Below are 19,918 nucleotides of genomic sequence, written 5' to 3'. Positions count from 1 at the left end.
AGTCCACTAGCGGTAGAAAGAAGCATCAATAAAAAGCTAAACCCAGATTACGAAAATCTTTTTTTAATGAAGTAATAATAATGTACAATATAAAAATTGACTGCAAACAAAAATAAAAAAGCCATGATAGTAATAAGAAATGCTGTGTCCTTGTGACACTCCTGAATGCAGCAGTTACTGAGAGCTGCATGTTATTATACAGTTTGATAGAGATGCCTGTTCCGATAACACGCTACATTTTTTGCTACAGATTCTTCACTTCAGTGATACTTTCTAATATATCAGTACCTCTGAATTCTGTCAAAATCAGCCTAGGTTTTTCACATTCCGTTTGCACAAGTTGAGATTTTGGAAATAGGTTTTTTGGGCACGGCTCAGGCTCAAACAATCAGCTCTCCAGGGTTCTTGTTTATAAAAGTACAATAAACATTTTTAATCCTTTGAGCAAAATCCAAGTCAAGGGGAACAACTAATGGCAAAAATGTTTCAAAAACTCTGAAACAAAATATTTAGGTTTATGATGTGGTTATGTGTGTGAAAGTCCATTGTCATGATTGTACCTGTGTGTTTGATTTTGTCTAGGCCACCTACATAGGTGTGTGTGCGTGCTGTGTGGAGGATGGCGAGGCGGCGGCAGAGGATGATGAGAGCGAGGAGGTGGGGGGCTGAGGGGCGGAGGAGGAGGCAGAGGCGACGGTGGCAGCTGATGACGAAGTCTCTATCTTGCTGCTGTGTGTGACGAAGCGCAGTCGCAGCTTCATGGCGGGACGCAAAGTCATGATGATTTTCTCCACCTACAAGAAAGAGAAACAGAAAGATGAAGATGTATAAACCGAAAAACAGACATAAATACATACATTTAGACAGATAGAAAGGCAGTAAAAGTTGGGGAGAAAGAGACTAGATCAGTTTAAGAAAAACAACTAAATGCTACCAACAATATTCTGTTTTGGGTTTAAACAGACATGTACAGTTAATTTTCTGAAGCAGTAGAATGATTACGGTACAGTGTAATTACCAGGTCAACACGTATCACATTCATTTATGTAACAACACTTGTTTTGAATAACAACACCCCCAAAAAAAACCCCACATACAGCTCAGATAAAGACTACTCTGTATTCAATGGCGGCTTTGTCAATTAAATTAATTACTTGAAAAGTAAATTTAAGTACACTTGTCTAAGCCTCAAGCACAAAGCAGAGCTACAGTTCCATCTCTAATTAACTCTGGTGTCAGGTCTGGACACTGGTGGGGAGTCGTCTTGCTGCACAGGAGGTGACAGTTTCAAACTAAAAATGGAAACTGGAAACACAAAACTATATCCTGAGGAGCTGTGAGTTCACAGATGTCATCTTACTTAAGTCTGGGTGACAAAGGTCTTCATTTGTCTTCATTTTTAGATTTTCCTCAGTTTGTTATTTTGTTGTATTATCTTGTTACTGTTTACTGTAGTTTTACAAAAAGCTTAAAAGTCATGTATGGTGAGGTTTATGGTTAATTCTCCATTTTAACAAAAGACAAAATCTCACCTGCTCCTTCACACTGTCTCCAGTGTACATGTATTTAATGTGATAGAGGAAGTCACAGATTGGGTCCATGTAGCTGAGATGTTGGCAGTGTTGGTCCACCGCCTGAAGCATCTCATAGAAGGCCACGCCAATCTGAAATACACACAGATATATTTTAAAAAGTGAACTTAAAACTAAACAAACAAATAAAACTTAAGTTAAAGGAAACATTAATGTGCATAATTTTGTTGCACTTGTCATCTCATAATCTATGGTCAAACCTCTAACATGCATCGTGTCCTCTCTTGCTGGAAGCGCTGCAGGAATGGCCCCACCAGGTGATACACGTAGAGTAACTGGAACTCTGTCTGGACGACGGGCTTCAGTGTCTCTGACAGGAATCTACACACACACACACATTATGATGACATGACAACCGTAAATGATAGAGTGTAAAGAAAGACAGAGAGCGAGAGAAAAGGGTAACAAGACTGAGACTGAGGAAGACTTCCTTACTTGGGAATCAGAGACAGCTGTCCGATGGATGAGTGATGCCAGACAGCGTGCGCTAATGCTAGCACATAACTGCAGTTCATTTCGCTGTAGCTCTGGTGGCAGGCTGTGAAGTCCAGTAAGGCGAAGGGATAACCTGCCCACTCTGTCTCTGAAGTCAGTGCTGGAGAGCCAATCACAGACACGATGCGGTCGTGGAGGACGATCCAGTAGGGCTCCTGGAAGAGGGGAGACGGAGGCAGTCATGGTGAACAAACTATGTGAATTCATCAAATAGTGAAGGACTGTGATGATCTTTTGTAAGTGTTTTTCTTACAGGAAGTGCAGTTATCACAAGTCCAATGGCATTCATCCAAGCTGTGATGTTCTCTCTGGGAACCAGGGGCTGGCTAAAAGGTGAAAGAAAACATGGTCTGACTCATCAGTAATTCACATCAAACAACAAATATGACTATGAACTGAAACATTACTACAACACACTACTCCCAAATGATTATCATTACAAAAAACAGGGTTTTACAGTCATTTATCGAACATCAATCAGAGCCATTAACTGTAAAGAAGATTAAAGATGACACTGTGTTTGTCTATTGTACCTCTTCAACACGACATTGAGCAGAGCGTTGCCGACATCTTTTCCCGGCACGGCCAAAGCCATCAGCTCCACACAGGTGACGTGCAGGGCGTGAGCTGCAGGGTTGGGGAACTCATTGAACCTCCAGTCACAGTTGGGGAAGGGACCGGGTGACTTGCCAGCCATGGGTGAGAGAGAGTTAAGGAGGGTAAAGATCACTGGAGGAGGAAACGAGGTTCGATAGGGACATGAATGTGTGATGGTACTGGTATGCCATAACCTTCAACAGCCACTTCCATCTTGTTTTCAATAACTCTTCTCTGCTGTAACAGCTACATTGTCTGCAATAAAATTACCTCAGATTAAATTAACTACAAATGTAAACGCAATTACTATCTGCCTTTAAAGCAAAGAGACATTAAGGGAGACTAGAAGTATTGGCAGTGAGGTAAATATATTATTCAGGTACCCCAGAGGCCCATGACTTTTTATTAGCCAGTATCAGGGTCAGTTAGAGAGAACAGTGACGGACCCATCTACCAACAGGGGGAGATTAATGAAGGATATTGTCCACCAGGCGTCCAATCAGTTTGCAGTAGTAAGTGTCATCAGGGATCCACACGTTGTCCTCTCTGGGGTTCATGCCACACTTCAGATAGGTTTCACTGAGGCACCAACCTGGGGTACGGTTGTCCTATAAAAAAAAAAAAGAGACAAAAAACACGCTCAATATAACTAATAAAAATAAATAACAGCTGTAATTACACATACAAATGAGAGACCAACAAGGAGTATGACTGCATGCCATAGACATGTATGGTTTTAATAAATAATAAATCCTACAAGTTGTTACATAATGAGGTATTGTCTGGGGTGTGTCTCTTTCTACCACTCCTTCTCCCTCTGCCTACCTTCAGTGAAGACATGATGGCATGCACCAGTTTTCTCTTCAGATTGGTTCTGTCTCTCAGATGTCGTTCGTAGTAGTGAAGTGTGTTGTACAGGTAGGTGACTGGGCGGTCTACTCACAAACAGCAGTAAATACACTTCAGTGTGCACAAACAATGGCCTACACATTTCATTCACATCCAAGGAGATGGCCCTTCTTCTCCGTTTCATCCATTTAATTTACTGCTATTGCTCTTTTTCTTATTCTAAACCTATTTCATCCACACAGTCTTCTTACATTTTAAGATACCTTACTCACCATGGAACTTGTACAGCCCTCCCAGATGGTCCAGCAGCGTTTCCAGTGACTTAGAGACAGGAAGAAGCTCCAGGAAGCGGTGGATGACGATGTCAAAGACAGGCAGGAAGCGCAGGCACACATTGCCAAAGTAGATGGGCAGGTACTGAGGCTGGAGCTGCATGGGAGGGTTGACTTGGTCTGCAAGTCCCTCAAAGTACAGCTTCTCGGGGTATTTCTTGTAAAGGAACAACAAAAATTAAAAGGAATATTGTATCTTCAGACCTGGGTTTCTGTCTTCATTTCAGATTTAGATTGAGGTGTTGTCCCAATCAGATGGATCTACTGTGGTAAGGACGTTAACGTTTTAACTTAACAGCACAAGCCAGTTTTTGTTAAATGTGTACCTTGTGGTAGCTCATGTGCTTGTTGTGCCAGTCACTCTGCAGCCAGTGCTCAGGAGCGTTCTCCTTGACAAAATCGTTGACTCGGTTCCTGAAGTCGTTGGGCTTCAGCAGCAACAGCTGGATTATGAAGTAACAAACCTGAGCCTCGTTTCCCTCATGGCTACGCATCGCCTGGACGTAGAGAAGCAGACAAGTGAGACACACAGACCTTGTCATACAATAGATCTATTTCTCTATATGCAAGTCTATCCTCACCAGACACAGGATGAGTCTGTCCAGGGTGACGATGTTGTATTTCCAGACCATGTCGTTGAGTATTTCGATGCACTTGTTGAGCTGCTGTCCGCCAGCTGATGTTGAGAACTCGTAGACAAGGAAGTCTGCAAATGTTCGCACGTGAGCCACCAGTGCACGAGCCCCGATACGCTCCAAGACCCTGAGGGGCACAAAAATCTGGCTCAAGTTAGCTCATCATCCCACAACACTGTCTTCTCCCACTGGATCAATTAGCTACAGATGCGGTTTAGAGACTTGGGAACACCCCCCTCAGGCCAATTAGTGTAAATTTGGTGAGATGCATCATTACCACATGCTTCATCAAACACACTCAATGGTGAGGTGATGTAAAGAGGTGATGTAAACAAACTTTCACTGGTGTTCAAAAATAAAAGTACACTTTTTTATGCACTGTATGTACAGTGTGTGTGCCTGTACATAGCAAATAAATGTTTGTGTGGATTCTGTAAAAGTGTATCTGTAGAGACACAAAATAATGACACCAAACCTGAAGCCTATCTGGTTAATATGGTCCGTCTCCAGCAGCATCTTCCACAGCAGACAGAGGAACAGTGGGGGTGAGCCCTGCATGGAAAAGTGGGTAATGATGTCATTCTCATTGGCCATGGACTTCCACTTCCTATACTCCTCTTCCACGTTCTTCTTCAGGTTGAATCGAGACTCCTGAGGAACGTTGTTCTGTTTGAAGAACGCCTGAGAGGAAGAGAGAGAGAGAGGTGGGAGTTATTACGACAGGATTAATGCTTCTGATTTGAGATCAAATAAAATTGCCACTCAGTCACTCATGCCTAAATGACCATAGAAGAGCACCTGTAGTGGAGCAGGGAAGCAGGACAGTGTGTGTGAGGCCCAGTTATGAGGCGTGAAGTTCATGATAGTCTGGAGGATGTCTTTACACCAAGTCCCATGTATGGAGTCAGATCCTGTGAAAAAATCTACACACAGACACGAAACTTAAAAAATATATAGTTAAGAGGATATAGGAAACAGGAGCAATTCAATTTACAGGTAACTGGCAGGAAGAAAGGAAGGAAAGAAACCAACAAACAAAGAGAATAGAAATGGAGAATAAGTGAGAGCAACTAAGACCTCAAGAAAATTAAGTAAATCCAGAAAAATGCTACAGTACCAGTGACGTGTGTGGCTCTCGCCAGGGTGAGGATCAAGGCTCGGTTCAGCTCTTCAGACTCAGCTGACAGAACCGTCTTTGGATCGTTGAGGAAGCGGGTGAACTGAGGCTGCACCTCTGAGCTGCCCAAGGCTGTGATCAACCGCAAAGCTGTGCTCTCAACACTGGATGAAGAGACACGAAGACAGCAGCATAGACAACCAAAGACCATTATCATCCTGATATTTTCTTTTTGTGTTTTTTAATTACCTTCAGTTGAGTAGAACACAATAAAAACAATACATGTGCAATTTCATCCAATAACTCTGCAGTGACTAATGGTGTGAAGTTTATAATGTTTGGCTTTTATTCAGACTGTGCTAGTGAGATGTTGATTCAATTGTGTGGTAGTTTCTATGTAGTGTAGGCCAATAACTCTTGAATATGAATTCATATCAGTCCACATAATTATCATTTTCATTATTTGTAGTTGCAGAGACTAACAATAGTAGCTGAAATAATTATATAGTTTATTGCAGAAACAAATGTAAAAGTCTAGCATTCTGTGACTGTGCACAGCTAAAGTTTTACTCCATGCAGATGATGAAAGGAATCCAGAAGCAATATCATTCAAATCAAAGTTAACTGCACACAAGGAGAAGGTGGTTGTTTTAGTTGTTAGAGCAAACAATCTGCTTGTGAATTCCTGTCATCACCAACGTCTTGGAGTGAAACTTAAGCTGCACACACTGCAGTACTGGAGTGGTTGTTTACTTATACAATCCTGTGTGCTGTGAAGTTTGATTTGAGTTTTTTAGTAGTAATAGTAGTGACAGTATCAATAATCTTGTAGTGAGTTATAGTAAGTATGTTGAATATATGTCCACATTACCATAGATGCAGCTGGTTCTGGTTGGTCTGGGGTACAGCAGCCAGACTGTGCAGATGACTCAGTAGCTGGACTCTGTAGTGTGGCTGGATGTGGTGCATCCTGTAGCTGAACATCTCCAGTAACGTGTGAAGGATTCCCCACGCATGAGACTTAAACACGTTAGGCAGCAACTGGCCTGAACAGACGGAGAGTGTCACATTATTCAACATGTGTCTGCTGGCCCCCGAAGAGACAGATTAACATTAAACACAAATGTTCTGAGTTAGTCTGCCCAAAATGCAACCCCAGTGGACAAGCAGCGATGAGTGAATACAAATCGGACTAGGACATGCTGAAAGAGTTTGTAACACTATTACAAATTCTGAAAACGTACTAGATCCCTCATAAAGACAGATGTTTCTTTTTATTGTTTCTTAATCGTGCTCATGTTCATTAGAGACAAGGGTGGGGTATTAGAAACTTAAAGGTCCAGTGTGTAACATTTAGGAGGAGCTATTGGTAGAAATGGAATATAATAATTATAAAGTATCTTTTCATTAGTGTATAATCGCCTGAAAATAAGAATAGTTGTGTTATCCTTACCTTAGAATAAGCCCTTTATAGCTACAGAGGGAGCGGGTCCCCTTCCATGGAGGTCGCCATGTTGCACTGCCATGTTTCTACAGTAGCCCAGAACAGACAAACCAAACACTGGCTCTAGATAGGGCTGTTCGCGTTTTTCACAAGTTTCGCGGCCACTGTAGTTTTTCCTACACGTTTGGAAGGGAGGGTGAGGCGAGCGGTATTCAAATGGTTGCAATCTGCAATTTCACTGCTAGATGCCACTAAATCCTACATACTGGACCTTTAACAGCATAACTGAAGTTATCCTGCTGCACCCTTAAAGACCTCGAAGTGAATTTACATGTATAAATATGCACATTGATGCATGTACACACTGGGAAAACAAATAATCAGGGTAAAATAAACTCAATTAAATTTTAATTGATGGGACCTGAAGTAGGTATATATTATTATTAGTTGAGGTTTTAATAAATAACTTCTAAGGCTTTTTGATCTATTATCTATTTTTCTATTAATGGTGTAGCAGAGTTCCTTTTTAAATAGTTTTTCTCACTGATTTGTTGTCTGACTACTGTTTTGTTGCTGGAGCTTGTCTCAGTAAATATGGGTTCATATTTAATTCTGTGACTGTTTTATCTTAAAGTAGTCTTTAATCTTATGTGTCTGTTATCCTGCTTTATACTGGTTAAAGCTATGAAGGCTAACTGTATACTATATAAATAAGACACTGTGGTTGTGTGTTTCTAAATGCTTAATACTGTGACAGTCAACAATTATCCTTCAGGCAACATAATGATGTGACACTGAAATAAGGTATACTAATCATACTTTGTGCTTTCTGCGTCTGAAGTTAACAACTTTTCAACACAGTGGACATTTTCAGTGAATTAAAATGTTTCTGTAACTTACTGATAAATCCTTTGATACCCAGTGACTCGATCTCCATATAGACCAACAGTCTGCTGTATGTTTCTACCAGTGCAGGGGCCAGGGCAATGCTGGATTTGGCGTGGGCCAACTTTATTACCCGTGTGGCAATACTGTGGATCAGGCTGGAGGCAGGTAGGCAGACAGACATACAGGGACAAAGAAACAGAGTGAGTGAGTGACAGTTAAATGTATTTTTAATAAAAGTATCTGTGTAGCTCTGTGTATAATCCATTGTCTATCATTCTTAAAATCAACAATACATAATTTTTCAAACAAAGCACCTGCTCTATTTGCTATTATTTCATCTATACATCCTTTGCTTTCCCCTACCTCATCTTTGCATGCACTGTGAGTGAATCCAGCAGGTTCATAGGCAGTGGGGTGACAGATCCTGATGCCATACAGTTGGTGCCAGGTAGGTTGATCCTCATAGATCCGTTTCCATAGATGGTCTCTACCAGGACGCCCATTGGCAGAGTGAAACACTCTGAGTTAGTGCTGTAGGCATTACACAGCAGGGCGATCTTGTAGTCGGACATGCCCAGAGTCTTGTTACGCAGCGACTGCTGGAGAAACCTGACAGACAAGAGGGAGGGAAGCAGGAAGATGTTGTATGTTTGCTTGGGTGTTATTTAACTATAACTGGGTGCAGTATTTTGGTGTACAGTTGTTTGGAAGCATGCACAGTTTTGAGGTATTTATTGACCTATAGTACATATTTCAGGGTCCAGGATTTTTAAGATACATACTCATGGTGTAGTTTCAGAGAGTGTGGTATGGGTATCTGTAGTTTGGAGTTGTCGTTCTGCGCTTTACGGTTCAGGTGGATCCAGATGCAGGTCATTGCAAATGAATGAGTCGACTGGGGCTTGTTAATGTCAGGAACTGGAATGCACTGGAGTGAGAGAGAAAACACGGTTAAATCTGATGGTACTACCTATAAGTTACTTGTAGAACAAATTATGATCCCTAGCATAACCACTTCTACTACTGCCAATAAAAAGCTAGATACACAGCAAGATACACATTGCAAAACACAAGAATTAATAAAATAAAATGGAGCACTAGTACTAATCGTAGTCAACCAAAATAATTTCTTGGCAGACATGTACCTCTTTTTCTGGGTAAAGCAGGTCAAAGAGCTTCATAACAGGCAGGAAGTCGGCTAAGGCGTTCTTCTGAATGCTTCCTGATATGAACTGCAGCAAGACCCACATCAAGTGGTCTCTCCCTTTAATGAGACCTCTACCTGCAAGCTAGAGAGAGAGAGAGAGAGAGAGAGAGAGAGAGAGAGACCAACTCAACAACAAGGGTCACAGCAGTTGATTTTGAATTTTGATTCACTAGTTTTAACCTACATTTCCAAGGAGCCACGAAGACCAGAGAGGTGGTATTAACTTATCCCTTTTAGTAGAGGGTTGTACATATGTCTTTAATGGATCCCAACAATTTGTTTTTGACAAGTATGTTACTGCCTAAGCTACCCTCCAATTGCTTGATTTGCATGTGTTTAATTTCACCCTGAAAATGTATTTCCTATGAGCTGTTACATATGTTAGCAAGGGCAAATGCATCATTTGGATTTGACATGACATGGATTTTATGCATTTCTGATTTATGTGACTGCAACTAAATATGGCTTATAAGATTTTCCATGGAAGTGCTGCCAGCTATTTTTACAATTATTTTAAGAAGGGTGAAGAAATTCATAGTCATAACATCAGAGCCAGTGTAGCAAACTTACCCTAAGACGGGTAAGGATTTCTTTCTGCATGTTGGTGCCATGGAATGGAATAAGGAACCTCCTTTAATTAAGGAGGAGTCGAATTCTCCTGCCTTTAAGGCAAAGGCTAAACAATGGCTGCTAGATAGTATTACCATATAGAATGTGGAGATCTTCATGTTTTATATGTTTTACTTCTTAAATCACAAGTTTTTGGACCACCGTTTGAGTTGGTTCAGTCAAACCCGTCGCTGATTGTTTGCCACAGCATGCTTTGGCTGTCAATCACAGTCTGTCAATCCACACAGGAGTCTGGCTGTTTACAAAGGTGAGAAACATGCCATTTAGCTTAACTGTGATCATGGACTGAAAAAAGAACATAGGAAAAGATAGGCTAGCGTATGTTGAATGAACCTGCTTGGCCCACTGACTCCAGCCAAATTTTAAATTAGCTAAAAGTAGGACTGTACTGTTGCCAAAATGCCAAACTCATTTGCGATCGGATAGGATTCGGCTGTGGAGATGGGACATTCGCGAAGGAGCCAAATCAAAGAGTGGGCTCTTTTAAGTGTAACGAGGCTATTAATATTTTGCATTAGCCCTGTTGATTTTATTATTTGGGATGTAGAGGAGGGTAAACGCTCATAAACACAGTTTACCCACCTTTTTCCAATGCAACATAGGGTTTACTCACCTTTTTAGTTTACCATTACCTAACATTGGACAATTATAGTTTACCCACCTTTTATTTCTCCACTACATCCCCTCTGTGATTTCGTCCAATTACTGTTAATATCTCCTGATATATCCTAGAATAGTGTTTCCCAAACCTCTATTAGAACACGCACCCCCTGTCCAGCATGTTTTCCATCCAACCCTGCTTCACCACAACTGGCTCAAATGGGATTTTATGAGTCATGCAGTTACATTCAACAAAGTGGGGAACACACAATCTCATAATGTGTCATTATTATTCATTTAACTAAGACTGAGTAGGGCCTATAAAAAATAATGATTATTTTATGTTTAGGAAATTGTTATTGTTACCATAAGTCAGGTTAGGTGGTGTAGAAATGTAGGAAATAAATGTTTTCAGAATGCCCATTCTCCATTGAGGTTGGTAGACTGTCAGCGAAAAATAAAGTTATGGACTTATTTCCGTCGTTTTAACAAAGCCTGATATGTTGTATTTTATAAATATATTTACGAATATTGTCAACAAACCAAATCTATCAAGCCAAAATCTAATTACCCATTATTAGGATCGTAAACTCTTCCTTCCTCTGCTGTCTCCCTCCTCTTACCTTTTGATGTAATGACAGCACCATGTGCGGGAAGCTTGCAAACTGAAACAATACAAAGAAGATGAGCTGGGAGGAGAGGTGCTGCCACAGCAACTGGCTAGTTCCTCCAATATCAGCGTCAAAGTGTTCCTCGGTCTCAGAGCGCTCCATGGCGTACACCACGAGGTCCACCAGCTGCTCCTCTAACACTGGGCAACGCTGCTTATGCTGGCAGGGGAGGAGGGGAGTGTTAAAGGATAAAGAAAATAGTGGGCAGGAGAGAGGAAGTTAAACAGAGAAAGGGAGGGAAAGACATCCAACGACAGACAGAGACAGAAAAAGAAAAGGGGTGAAGGAAACATGGACAGACATGGGGAAAGGAAGGGAGAAGAAAGACAGAGGGAGGGAGAGAATGAGGGGAAGATCATCATTAAATTACTTCACATACACATTCTCATGTTAATAGATACTCCAACAATTGTTAGAAATTGACTCATAATACATTTTCCCATCCCTTGCATGCAGGACGGCATCTCCTTCCTGCCTGTCAGCTGGGTAAACCTTCCTCTGGCCCCTTTTCCACATTTAATTTTCTCCCCAAATGTTCTGGTAATTGTCCTGTTTTTACATGGAGTGAGAGAACCAATCACAAAAGAAGGTTCATGTGATTGTGGGTAGTTGTGACATTTGAGACTCAAAATACAGCAGCCTATTAGCACTTCTCATAAGCTAATCTGAACAAATCATGAGTAAACATGGACATTATGGGAGGGTAACTGGTTTTAGAACATCCTGCCAAAGGACTGGAGTTGAAAATTAGCCAGCTAGCTGACATCAGCACACTTATGGAATTGGTGATTACTGTGCATTGTCCTTATAAATAAATAAATTAAATTAAAAGAAAACATATTGTAATGTTGATAAAAGTAAAACTGAGCTCAGCAGAAGCCGTGTGCAAGTGTTATCTGTTTTTCTGGAATGATCACATCATGTAGGAACAAAATGTTTCAATATATTTCTGAACCCGAAATGGTGAGACTTTCATATATAAAAGGGGACTTTGATGAAAGACGAGAGAGGGAAAGTGGGAAGGGAATCAAGAAAAAGTCAGAAAAATGGCAGGGAAGGCAGGTTAACAAGATCATGTGGATGACTGTGTAGACATGGCACTATTAAACCAATAATGGATTGAAGCATTATCCTCGGAACTTAATTGATGAGTTTCATGAAAAACATTGACCTGACTATTTCAGACTATATGAAGAACTATTTACAAATAGATATGGAAATATTAAAATCTCCTAATACTGACATTTTCCTATTAAACCAGGGCGGGAAACATAACTTCACCCACTGGTGACAGAGCAGAAGGAGTGTGGATTTCTGCAGGGGCTGTAGGACTTAACAGAGCCCTTTTCACACAACTGGGACACAACATAGCAAGGAACTAAACAGCACAGCACAGCACAGAGCAGTACAATATGACACAGCACAGCACTAAACACCAAACCAAACCAAACAGCGCAACACACATGCAGGCTAACGGGTTTGGGAGAGTTGGGAAGTGGTGTGATTGGGAAGAAGAAGAGGAGCTGTGAGACTGACCATCACTTCTCTTCCTCTGCCACCAAACAAACGCACACACACACACACACACAGAGAAAGAGAGAGGGCAAAAAAAAACTAAGAAAAAGAGAGAGAAAGAGACAGGGATCCACAGGAATATCTTCCTTCTACTGTAGAAAGAAATCAGCCCAATGGCTTACCTAGTTACATCCAACACCGAAACAGTAAAACCATACCAGTGGCTGTGCTACAATCCACCCACAAACATACCTACCTACCAACAACTCAACCAATGGCATACTGATGTGTATCTATAGCAAAAACATTTTAAGGTCATTTCCACCACAATACATTGGGAAGCAATTCAACTGTCAAACCCATGTTTTTCCCCAAATTAGTACAGATCCACCACTGATAGTGATCACTGCTGGTCAACTGTACAAGTAAGCATGTCACTTATCTGTCACTGATTGTTCATTTCAGACCAATATATAAATATAATTAATATACTGGTCAAAGAGTTAAACTTCATCCTTTTCAAGTGGCAATACTAAACAACTCAGTCATTCAGTTCAAACTCTATCAGTCAGTACAAAGTCTATGATTTATTTTTGAGTGTCTGGGTGAAATGTTAATTTCAGCCTGAACTGCTAGAAATAAATGTAATTTCAACATTTTAATTCATTCTCTTAAAAATGGAGAGCTTTCAATTTAGGTCCTCTTCAATAATTCTGATCATTTAAATGATTGGCATATAAAAGTCTAGTTTAAAATAAATGGACACAGAAGCTGTTGCTTGTAGTTCGTTAGGCACTGCAGCTTAGCACCATTAACCAATATTGTTAAACTACGATGCAAAGGTACAAACTGGAGGAGGAAAAACAAAAAGATAAAGTCATCAACCACGCGCATTATCAACCAATGAACACCACACAACACAGGTCAGAGTTCACTCATCCAGTCATATAGCCAATCAGAATCACTCATCAGCCAACCTGGGCCAAACACTGATCAAAAAAGAAAATCAAAAAATTAGAGTATGGAGCATTTGGCCTCGTAGTCCACACTTTGCCATGTCTTCTATATTTGAAGCTGCCAGTGCAATTTAAAGTTATACACTGCTGTCCAAGCTTGGAACTTTGTAATTACAAAAATATCATTCCATCTCTAACCTGGAGAAACAAGAGGTACTCTTTGGAGAATAGAGAGCTTCATGAAGGAATGACAAGGGAAGTTAGCAGAGCATGAACATTACAAATTACAATCTACTAATTTAAGAAGCCTTTGTCATTGACTGGATGGCACAAGTTGCATAGGAATAAGGTTCACTGATGTACTGCAGCTTCAAAGCATCAAAAGTTAGTTTAGACTGGAAGTAGAAGACATGACAATGAGAATATTATTAAGATCCAACTCACAATGCCTATAATGATAAATTGACCTTCTTGATATATAAGTAGAGCTGTTCTTCCTGTGATTATTGCCTGGCTATTGCAGTGCACTTATTCAGTTTTGCTGCTTGGGGTAGCCTTATTTGTTCTTTGCCACTTGGCTAGTAGTCACTTGATTTGCAAAGCATGATAAACTATATTGCTGTATGAGTCAAGATCACTATTCAGTCAAAATGGAGTAGTTTTGCCCAGGTCAGCACCACAGAAAGCAGCAAAAAGTCAGACACGAGAGGACCTCACTAACAACAGGCAAGGACCAGACTACATTCATACATGCAGTGCAGCAGGACTTGAAATGTCAACAGCAGGGTTTTAATCAGAAATACTTAATGTCAGCTTGTTAGCTGGAACCACAGACTGTATATAATGGCTGGGACTAAATACACAGTTTTCTGATGACAAAAACTGCAGTGCAGAGAATCTATAACTGTCTCAGTCTGGAAGGCAAACTCTATGATCAGCATCAGTTAGCTCAGCTGACATTAAGGATAATTCAGGGTTGTAAAATACAATCTTAAATGATGTATGGAAGTAACAAATGAGGTGTATTAAAAATTAACATAACAACCAATGTTGCAAAAACATTACTGAGTATTAATTTAAGCAGTAAAACATCAAGAGGGCTGACTTACTACTCCCTCTCTCTGAGCATTAGTGTTGACCAGTTAGTCAACTGGTCAGTAATGGCTAATGGCTTATTTTCATTAAAAAAAACCTGCACTATTACAACAAGCCAGGAATTTTATTTTGCCGAGAAAATCGTCTAATAAAGAGACTGAGTACTGAATATTAAAAGAAAATATTGGCCATCTGTGGCTTCAATCAATACATTTTATTGCTACTGTATTTATTCTGCTGTATTAACAGCAGAGATAAGGTAGCATGTGAAGCAAATGATGTTACTGAAAATGTGCCACCCTATTAATTGAAAAAAACATCCATGGTTAATGATCCATAAACAGCCTGCCTGTCCATCGATCAACCTTCTGCTGCCTATCTATCATACCAGCATTTATTTGGCCACATCTGTCTCTTTCTACTGAGTATATCTCTACGTAGCCCTGCTGTGACCATCTCAAGCTCTGTAGCATTTCTCTTTACTCCATCTCAAGTTTTCTTTTCTTTTTAGTTTTGTCCACTTTCCCATGGCATCATGTGCCTAAAAAGCTAAGCGTCCACATGGGCTGGTTAGTTGGTAGGTCAGGCGACCAGGAAGAGGAACAACGACATACCTGGGCAATGTTCAGAGTCTAGAGAGTGCATGGCAGAGAAACAGACAAACACAACACACAACCAGAGGACAAAAGAGAGAGAAACAACGAAAGAAGGAGGAAGAAACAGAGAAGGGAAAAAAGAGAGACAGAGAGAGAGAAAGTGGTGACTAAAGAGCTAGGTTGTTCACTGTCCGTTCAGCACAGTTAGCATCAACTCAGCCAATTCAGACAAACTGGATTCTGGGTTATTTGTTCATATTCAAAATATGAAGAAAAATAAAAATCAGAGCTCTTGCCAGTGTTGATTATTGCTTTCTGTTAGCAAGAAACTGTCTGGACAGAAGGAGAGCTCATCAAACTGTGTCTATGGTGCTCAGTGAGCTGGGCTGAGTTGAAACTGCATGAACCCAACAGGAAAAACTAACACCATAGCATTATGGGTCAAGCTCACAGCATTGGCTTGCTTTACATATGGTCTTATATAGATGTATTACCAGGGCAAAAAGGGAAAAAAGGGAGGAGAGGGGTGTCAAAATATTAAAAGGTGGGGAGGAGGAGGAGAAACAAGAAATAAAAATGAAAGAAATATGAAGAAAAGAACCAGGTAAAGATGATCAAAACAAACAAAAAGAGCAGGATGACAAAGAGGACAAACTAAGACATGAACAGGATGAGGCAGAGGAATAAGTCAACGAGAAAAAGAACAACAGACAAGGAGCAGCAGAGAGGAGACAATAATGAAAATGAAGGGATAGAGGAACAGCGAGAGCAGGTAAGGGAAAGAAGGGAGCAGAGAGAGTGAGGTGGCAAAAATTAAAAAGAAAGGGGAGATTCAATGAAGAGAATCAAAAGGTACAGGAAAAGGTGAGGGCAGGTGGAGGGCCTGGTACAGAAGTAAAGGAGCAAAAGTAGAAGAAGAGATTGGTGTACCTGTTTGTTGAGTCCTAACATGTTGCACACCATTTCTCTTGAATATGGCTGTTCTAACACATAGCGCAGCAAGCCCGTCTGTGGCTCAAAGAGGTCCTACATACAAAAAACATACAATTTATTACTGCTTTTGCGTTTACGTGTTTGTGTAAATGTTTGTGTAGTGTATATGTTAATATGTTACCTTGTCAAATGGCAGCATGCCTCTCAGAGGAAAGCGGAGAGTAGTGGGGTCTAATTTCCAGGAGTTGCAGATGGCCCCGCTGTTATTCACTACTGGTAACAAGCTGCAACGACCTGTGGACACACACATTTACACTTGAAATGGCTAAACAGTATAAGTCAGTAATCTGTGGTGTGCAATGTAGCATACATGCATGTGTTGAGTTAGCCACGGAGTGCTCAATAGAAAAAGCTTAAATCTTTATTTGTGTCTTTATAGTTGTACATTTTCTACTGCTTTTCCTCCCTTTAGATCAGACTTCCCCTTTCCTCCTTATGATTATATTGTGGTTTCAAAAAGGAATTGACTTTATTAAAGCTTTGGCAAAGCATGAAGAAGAGAAGCAGTTTGTCAAAAACAAGAAACCTTGAGAACAACAAAACTTGATTTCTTTTTATCGATATTTTGTAAGCTTCCAGTGTGGGTGTGTTTATGTGTCTCTTACCACAGATGGAGTTGATTCTGGCTGTAGGTCTGAAACTGTCCACAAAGTCTGATATCAAACTGCCTAGAAGCTACAGAGACCAAATAAAAGAGAAAATAAAACAGAAAGATTTGTTAGATACACATGACACAGCTGCACACACACACACACACACACACACACACACACACATAAGAAACCCACACTTACCCAGTGTGACAGCTGTCCCTCTGGATACAGTTTTCTGATTTCTGTGACGGCAAAGTAGGCTGGCAGAAGGCAGGCATTTCTGTCCAGGATATACTCTACCACCTGGAATACATATAGAATAAAAAATTTAGAATAAAAAGTGATAGATTTGGTATGCTTAAAAATATCTATTCAAACAAGCCAACAGAGTGAAAAATAAAGAAATAACAAATAATAACATTTACGAAGTGAAAGATGAACAGAAAAATACCTCTCTGGCAGCCAGAAGCTGCTGGACTATAGCTGAGCTCACAGTTGTAGGAATTGTTTGAATTTTATCCAGTACAGCTTTCAACAGGTCTCGAACACCCTGAAACACAAACTTTACATGAAAACATATCCGGGTAACCACTGTCTGCTAAGAGATGAGAAATGCAGAGAAAAAACTGCAATGGTTAAAATGAGGTTGATGTTCTAACAAAAAGTAAACAAATACGGATCATATTAAAAACAATAACGCATAACGTATAATTTTTCTTTCAAGAGCTTCTTATGATTAAGCTTGTTGATGAGCTGTGCTTGTGTGCGTGTAAGACCTTGTAGTCCACCCCTCCAATGATCTTGCGAATCAGTTTGAAAGTTAATGCCCACAGCTGAGTCCTCTCCCACTCCAAACTGTCCGAGCTTATCAGAGCTACACACACCATCCTTCAGACACGCAAAGAGATTCATTAGATGGATGATTAAGACAAATAACAGACATAGTAGATAAGAGTGACAGCACTCAATAGATTAACAGATTAACTACAGATACATTTAATAAGACTTCATGTATCATATAAATGAAAAGCAATACATTTAATAATGGAATTATCATAAACCATAAGGATGATTAATCTATTCTAATTTTATCTTAAGGCAAGAGCTGACAGTGATATTGCGGCCTAAACCAAAATCTCAATAAATCTTAACAAATGAACTAGATAGTATTAGATTCTGTCAAGCCCCAGAGTGTAAATGAATGGATACATTATGTCTGTAGGTAAGTGCGTACAAGAGTGAATGTGTGTGTGTGTACCTGGGCGGTAACAGACTGGTCTCCACAGCCATTGCTAGACAGTCGTATAGGAAGGAGATCCTTTTGGGACTGTGCTGGCTGTGTATAAATCGCACTATCCACTGCACACACTGCTCATGGGACTCCTGCAGAAAGACATGGAGGTAAATGAAAACATCCAGCAAATCAGTTGTCATCTTACGTGTGAGCGTGCGTCTATGTTTAGTGACCTGTGGTAGTGTTCCCCAGTATTGTCTGAAGGCTCCAAGACAACTGATCAGTTTAGTCCTCTCATCCTCTGGAGTATCCATAAACATCCTAAAACACAACACAAGTGATAAAGTGCGTAACAAATCAACATTACATCTTCTACTGTACAAATAGTCAGACCTGTTTAAACTACATAATAACAAAACAACGGGAGGTGTGAGTGTGCGTTTGGAGCAATCTTACCCAGCAAAGGCCTCTTCTATCATCTCAGTTTTCTGAGGAAATGGATAAGAAAAATTGAGAAAAGATTATGTGGTTGGACATAAAATTATATAATTCTTTATCTCTCTTCTGAGGTTTCATCTCACAGCCTTCCACTTCTTTCCTAACAATAGTAATCCCAATAATAACACATATCTGCTCAGTTGCCTCAGTACACACAGAGGTCAGATGACAGAATTTGTTACAGAACAAGTCAAGTCAATTTTATTTATACAGCCCAATATCACAAACCACATTTGTCTCAAGGGGCACAACACCTGATGTTGATAGAGATTAGCTTGTTGTTTTGAAATGTTAACGTACCATTAGAGATGAAAACATTACAGTCTTAACTGTTAGGTCATATATTTATAGTTAGCTATAACGTAAGCGTATTACGCTATCTATCTATCTATCTATCTATCTATCTATCTATCTATCTTGTTGGAATTATTCATTTGCAAAACCACAGCAGGTTCATGAGATGGAAAAGGCTAACGTCTGAAATGCTAACTACTAGCTTTAAAACAAGTAAATAAAAATGCAAATTACCACAACATCTTCAAAGATGCTCTGGAGCTGCGTTTCCATCGAGAGCGCCATGTTTGCATCAAAAAGTGTCAATTTTTAGCGAACCATCACACAAATCAATCCGTTTATTCCTCAGTGGGCGCAGACAAGGCTATCAACAAGCTACATGCTAACAGGTTATGGCGCCGCGAAACGCGCAACTGCAAAAACAATCCGGAGACATATCAGAGACACAAGCTGCACAGTTCCGCTTCATTTTGTCATCACGAGTAATTATAACGTATGATAATTATAATATGATTGTCAGTTTTTACAAATATATACCATACAATTAACAGTCTGCATGTCTTTTTAAAATCTTTATTTAGAAGTCTGACCTTTTTGCTATAATATAGGCTGAATGAATATGAAACAATAAACATGTTGTCCACCAGATGTCACCATTTTTACTGTTTTTATTGGAAAGGTTTCGTGGTTTCAGATTTTATAGCCTATTAGTGAGTTGCAGTGGTGGAAAGTACCTCAATTTACCCAAGTAGGCCATTGTATGATGTACTTGTATTTTCAATTTATGTTATTATACCTGTACTCCAGGTTTGGGAGAAATACTGAACTTTTTCTGCACTACAATTATCTGACAGCTGTAGCTACCTTAAGAATTAAGATTTTACTGTTTATTTATGCATTTGCAGGCAATGATTGTAAAAGATATATTATGTACACAAAGACAGTCACATATATACATACACATCTTTATCTACATATACTCAAATATGCATGAATTTAAAATAAACAAAAGCTTGTGCAGGAGAGGTAGGAAACTGAAAGCTTATACAAAGACTTCTAAAAACCCACACACACACACACACACGCG

At 40.0% G+C, this 19,918-nt stretch overlaps 1 protein-coding gene across 3 annotated transcripts; it reads right to left on the bottom strand.

The window, feature by feature from the left end:
- Window positions 1-47: 47 nt before the first annotated feature.
- med23 (mediator complex subunit 23) lies at window positions 48-19,250 on the bottom strand. Of its 3 annotated transcripts, none has more exons than XM_044168350.1 (31): window positions 19,066-19,249; window positions 18,496-18,527; window positions 18,273-18,360; window positions 18,064-18,188; window positions 17,582-17,693; window positions 17,257-17,355; window positions 17,007-17,108; window positions 16,818-16,887; window positions 16,334-16,446; window positions 16,150-16,245; window positions 15,238-15,255; window positions 11,010-11,216; window positions 9,095-9,238; window positions 8,732-8,877; window positions 8,313-8,558; window positions 7,962-8,104; window positions 6,489-6,663; window positions 5,618-5,781; window positions 5,299-5,423; window positions 4,976-5,181; window positions 4,447-4,627; window positions 4,192-4,362; window positions 3,806-4,022; window positions 3,510-3,619; window positions 3,166-3,292; window positions 2,621-2,786; window positions 2,341-2,413; window positions 2,028-2,242; window positions 1,793-1,913; window positions 1,533-1,664; window positions 48-794 (listed from the first exon to the last, which is right to left on the bottom strand). In XM_044168350.1, exons 1-31 carry the CDS (start codon window positions 19,114-19,116, stop codon window positions 588-590), a joined length of 4,182 nt encoding a protein of 1,393 aa, XP_044024285.1. In that variant the 5' UTR covers window positions 19,117-19,249; the 3' UTR covers window positions 48-587. The 3 variants fall into 3 exon arrangements, with proteins under 3 accessions (XP_044024285.1, XP_044024286.1, XP_044024287.1); XM_044168352.1 differs by having other exon boundaries at window positions 572-794; window positions 1,800-1,913; window positions 19,066-19,250; XM_044168351.1 differs by lacking the exon at window positions 15,238-15,255.
- Window positions 19,251-19,918: the final 668 nt, after the last annotated feature.

Source organism: Siniperca chuatsi, linkage group LG16 (genome assembly GCF_020085105.1).
Source record: "Siniperca chuatsi isolate FFG_IHB_CAS linkage group LG16, ASM2008510v1, whole genome shotgun sequence".
NCBI classification, from domain to species: domain Eukaryota; kingdom Metazoa; phylum Chordata; class Actinopteri; order Centrarchiformes; family Sinipercidae; genus Siniperca; species Siniperca chuatsi.
The sequence above is the reverse complement of the archived record's forward strand: the minus strand, read 5'-3'. Positions and strand labels throughout refer to the sequence as shown.